A 5,256-nucleotide genomic window follows, 5' to 3' on the forward strand; every position below is an offset into this window, starting at 1 on the left:
TGCTGAGATAACTGCTAAAAAAAACTATAATAAACAACACTCCGAATTATATTTTTATTGAACTTAGTTTTTACATCAAAACATTTTGGCAAAAAGACATAAAGTATACATTTTTCAAGTGCAATTATATTCAAATGTATTTATTTATAAAAAGCATTATGTGCGTGTATACATACATGTGTCTTATTATAGTTTATGGTAAAAATCCGTATTATCCTCGGAAAAAATATTTCGAATCAGTGTCTAATACTGACATGGTATCAAGTCTGACTTTTGGATTTCAAAATTTTTACATAAATACAGTACGCTAATGTTCATACTACACATCCTGCTCTTTAATACTGATATAGGAACTGAATGTTGTTAAAATAACAAGACATCAGACACACGCGCCGGCAGACTCAACGGTACAGTTCGTCTTCCTTGTTTTGACCAAAAAAACTCAACAAAGGAGACAATTCGCTTCTTTTTTTAAAAAACAAAAGTCGGCAACAGGGTTGCAGATGTGCAAGTAGTGAGGTATCTCCCATTGTCCCCCCTGTTTTTCTTCTCGAAAGACATTCTCGGGCTCAATCTCCACGGTGCCGATTTCTGTCTTGGATTTATTTATATGAATCAGAATAACCAAAAATGATCAGAGATAGGCACAGGCGGGACTTGATTTAAGGTGGGCGCAGATTTTCACATGACACAAGGCTTGATGTCCTGACACACGCCCTGATGGTGATGGTGATAATATGATCCGCCGGCCGAGGGGTGAAAAGATGAGATCCCGTTGAAATTGAGCACAAAATCCTTTCTGTCACACACTGGCGAGGAATGAGTCTGATAGCGAGGTAGCCCCACTGAAACGACAAGGAGCGAATATTATTTTTTTGGAAAGGCTGACCGTTTTACACAGGGCTCCCTACTGTTTACATCTCAATCAGTATCAGTTGAGTAGTCAATGCATGTTCGGCCTTGGATCAGTTTCCCTCTCAATCTTGTCTGTGTTAATTGCGTGTCTGCGTCGTTAAATTTAGCACTGGCTTAAGAATCAAAAATGAAATTCTCGGGGAAAAACATACTATTTCTGTGGGACACATTGAACCGCTGTTTGAAAGGGAATCCATAACTTTCCAGATGCTAACTCTAAATGTGTGTGTTTGCGGACTCGGTCGAGTTAAGTACACACAAATTAAGAGCGTCCCTCTCAAACTTAACAACAAAAAGACAATACCTTCCCTTGTTTGGGAACATTCAAGTGCCAAGTGCAGAATGGCAAGTTTCCTATTTGAGTTTACAGTTGTGAGAATCATTAACCATTCATTTCCATGACCATTACGGACGCTAACACCTGGTTTCAATTCACAGAATGGTAAAGCCTAAACTGGGGCAAAAAAAATCTCAAAATTACCCTGATAAGATGAACTTTGATTTGCTATTTCGACCTATTCCCAGCAATCCGAATGAACGCTTTACTTAAAGAGTGAAAAAAAAAGTTTCGAGTGCCAGTTTGAGAGGCTTCTATTTGGTATGATTTATGCTTTGTTTACAATCTGATTGGAACTAATTGCTTTTTTTTGTGTGCGCGGCTGGCTGTAACGTAACGTGCGCTGAAGCTAAAACACCGGAGAGCAGATATTTCACCAGAGGAATCCAACAGTCACGCCGATGACAGACAACTGTCAGCCGGACTTGAAAGCATTGCGCGAGTCTCCTGAGTTCAACTCATAGTCCCAACAAGTTATAAAATCGTACCAAACATTGACAATTTCTATATATATATATATATAAATATCTACCAGATGTGTATAATTTCTTAGCCAGCAGGTATGTCATCAACTGGTAAATGAACCGAAAGCCAGCTATTTCCTGTTTAGGGCCCGATATTTGGCTTCAAGATGGTACCTTGTTTTCCCGGCATCTTAACCATATAATTCAGACTGTCATTTCGTAATCACACGCCAGTGATGCTTTACATACCACAGGCTGTTCCAAAGTCTTGATGTCCAGTATTTCATTCTGAGAATAGCTTTCAACACTAACCACAATATTTTGGTGTCCATCAGTTTGGAAATGCGTTAAAACTAGGGACACATACACGAAGCTATTTGCTTGGTGTGAACTTCCGCCAGTAACGTTGGACCCTCAGTTCCCCAAACCCCGGGCTTACTATAAGGTGTTCCTTGTGCCTTTCAATTGTCTCGACTGCTGTTTCTCTCTTCTAGCAGTTTTCATCTTAATTATCCAATGCATTGCGAAATCAAAGGGTTAAAAAAAAACAAAGCGTGACTTTTTCAGGTTCTGCGCTCAGAAAGTACGGGGTAGATACAGATGCCTTTGTATTGGCAGTTGACGAACCAGCGGTTCCCAGAACGTTTAACAACATCAGCTCTCATCTGGGTTAAGTCAAGCTAAAATCCTCTTCAGTGTGGTCCGGCCGCGACTGTCTTTGTTTAGTTAACCTTCCCGACCCACATTTTCAGTGACTGTTTGGAAACTTACAGCCTCGAGTCTCCACGGTTCCAATAGATCTTATAGACTCTGGCTTTCTCTCTCTCTCTCTCTCTATTTCACAGTTTCAGCAAAATTGGGCGGGGGGTGGGGAACGAAAGACCAGATGATACTTGCGAACCTTTGACAGGGGAACCTTTATGAAACCCGTTTAAATCACGTTAACACAAAGTGCAGTTAAATGAAACAGCTGTACACTATCTTCAGATGTACCAGTGTAGACAATCTATCCTGTACTGAAGCAATCATTCTGTCAACATAGATAGTTTTAAATTACAAGCCAATAAACTGTCAATTTTCTAAAAGCACATTCGCCCACCCCGCGCTTTATTTATGATGAGGTAATCAAATATATTTTAAATTCTGTTTTAAAAATCGCTAAGGTTGCATCTAATCAGGATTTTTAAATGGTACAAGTGTAGAGAGGATTGATTAAGGATTCCGCCGCTGCATTAACCTATTCTTAGAAGGAGGTATAAGATTCCATCTTATTACTTTAATGACATTTTACCAGTTTACCAGTATCAGTCACTGTTAAACTGACTTCAACAGTCTTCAAACTTCAAAAAGCTATTCTAAAGTTACAATTCGGACCATGAATCCCTCCTTCAACTTACGCCGTTTTATTACCCTTCGTCAGCCTATCTTTCAGTGGGAAACCTCTTCCATGAACAGCATTGTACTTTAACCGCTTGTTCTAGGCTGCTATATTTACAATAAGTTTCTCGCAATTAAAAAAAGAACTTAGAGAAATAAAATGTGAGCGATTGGGCTCCGTCGGTCTAACGCTAAAGTCGCCATTTCAAAATCCAAGCTTATTTTAATTCGCTTCGCTTTAGAAGCGCTCAAGTACTCTATTCTATTTGAGGAAATAAACGTTACATAAACAAATCAGTGAATAGAAAAACTAGCCAAACTCTGGTGCCTGCCAACGAATCTGTTGCGTGACACACTGAATACATGAACAAAAATATAGCCGGCGCCTTATAAAAATGTAGAGCAAGATTCCTCAGCAATGGTACCTGCAATTTCTGCGGGGTCCCTTGTGTTTTGGTGAAGGTATGTCTGTTCCAGCGAGTAGGATGACATAGTAGAGTGGAGGCTGGAGGGGACAGAGTTGATATGGCTCAGGCTTTGCTGTTTAATGTACGGCGATGTGGCGGACGATGACCAAGGGGCAGTTGAGGGCGAGTATGGAGAATGGCACTCCAGGGCACTGGCCACCACAGGGGAAGAGGGGACAGGGCTACTGCTGCTGTCGGCACCGTACTCGCCGCCTGAAGACACGGGGCAGCTGGCCATGTAAGTGGAGCCGGGGTTGGGGGACATATGGGGGACATGGTGCCCGCTGCTGAGTCCATCGTAGCTCCCTGACAGTGAGTTACTCATCATGCTGAGGCTGCTCTCCAGGTTATAGCTGTTGGCATGGCAGGCGAGGGAAGCGGCGGGCGCCTGGAAGTCGAAGGGTTGGGGGATGATCGAGGGGCCGAAGCCCAGGCCATTCATCATTCTGTACATGGGTTTGAGCGTCTGGCACTTCCTGCGGAACCCTCGGGGTCTCCGACGAAAAGACCCCTCCTCAAACATGAATTCACTGGCCGGGTCTATAGTCCAATAGTGACCCTTGCCGGGTCTGCCCAGACCCTTGGGCAGTTTGATGAAGCACTCGTTCAAGGACAGGTTGTGCCGCACCGAGTTCTTCCAGCCCTGGTAGGAGCCCCGGAAGAAGGGGAAGCGGGTCTGCAGGAACTGGTAGATCTCGCTCAGCGTCAGCCGCTTGGTTGGCGAACTCTGAATAGCCATCACGATCAGGGCGATGTAGGAATAAGGCGGCTTCTCGGGCCGCCTCAAGCCTCCGCTGCTCTTCTTGGCTTTGCCCAGGCTCGAGGGCTCCATGGCCGGCGAGTGCTGGCCGATCAAGGCCGACTTGAGCACTCCGGGAACCGGGCTCGACCGGATGCGCGCTGGAGGTTCCAGATGTTGCTGTGGGCTCTCGCTCGCCATCTCCTACTGAAGTCGAACTCAGTGTGAAATGCGGAGAGAAAGATGCTGGGGGGGGGGGGTCAGCCTGGAAAAGTGGAAGGATGGGGGGGGGGGGGAATGAAGAAGACAAACGTGTGTTTTTTTAAACTCTCGCTCTCTCTCGAATAATGATCCCTGTAGACGCTACGCCCTATTTAGCTTCACTGGAGCACGGGACATTTACCCCACTGGAAAACACAGGAGTCTTGTTCAATCGACTTTAGGCAGTTGCTTCGTTTGCTGGGAGCGTCGCTCCTCTATCCCGAGCCGAGTGCAGAAGCTCAGCGGCTGAGTGTCAGACTCGTGGTCTGCCCGCATTCTCCGCACAGGCCTCTCCTTCTAGGGAAGGCGACTCCTCTTCATCTGGCGACGCTCGGCCTGTCTTCCCCCCCTCTAGGAAATCGTGTTTTTTTTAAAGAAAAAAGTTGCCTAGGATTCCTGGCAGCAGTTCAGTGGCTCCGAGATCGCTGCTCCATCCTCCACCTGGTGGCTATCCCAACGCAGAGCCCTTTAAGAGGAAGCACAGAGAGGTCGCTCTCTCTCTCTCTCCCCCCCCCCACGCTTCCCGCACTGACTGACGAAGCCAAAGAAAACGTGGCGACCTATCAGCTAATAAACTCCCGAACCCTTCACTCTCCTCCCTTCAAGGGTGAAACCTTAATTCGAGCTCCCTCAAATTTATTTTTTTTAAAAAACCCTACAACCATCCCGGACTGAAGGTATAAAATAAAATGATGT

At 45.0% G+C, this 5,256-nt stretch overlaps 1 protein-coding gene across 1 annotated transcript; it reads right to left on the reverse strand.

Annotated features, from left to right (window-relative positions):
• Nucleotides 1–400: 400 nt before the first annotated feature.
• Nucleotides 401–5,005, reverse strand: LOC122564296 (forkhead box protein F2-like). The gene is made up of 2 exons (XM_043718969.2): nt 3,519–5,005; nt 401–845 (listed from the first exon to the last, which is right to left on the reverse strand). The coding sequence occupies exons 1-2, from the start codon at nt 4,498–4,500 to the stop codon at nt 682–684; spliced, it is 1,146 nt and encodes a 381-aa protein (XP_043574904.1). The 5' UTR covers nt 4,501–5,005; the 3' UTR covers nt 401–681.
• Between the last annotated feature and the right edge of the window lie 251 nt (nt 5,006–5,256).

This window comes from Chiloscyllium plagiosum, unplaced genomic scaffold, assembly GCF_037043375.1.
Source record: "Chiloscyllium plagiosum isolate Xiang-an unplaced genomic scaffold, Cpla_swu_hap1 HiC_scaffold_34, whole genome shotgun sequence".
Classification (NCBI taxonomy): domain Eukaryota; kingdom Metazoa; phylum Chordata; class Chondrichthyes; order Orectolobiformes; family Hemiscylliidae; genus Chiloscyllium; species Chiloscyllium plagiosum.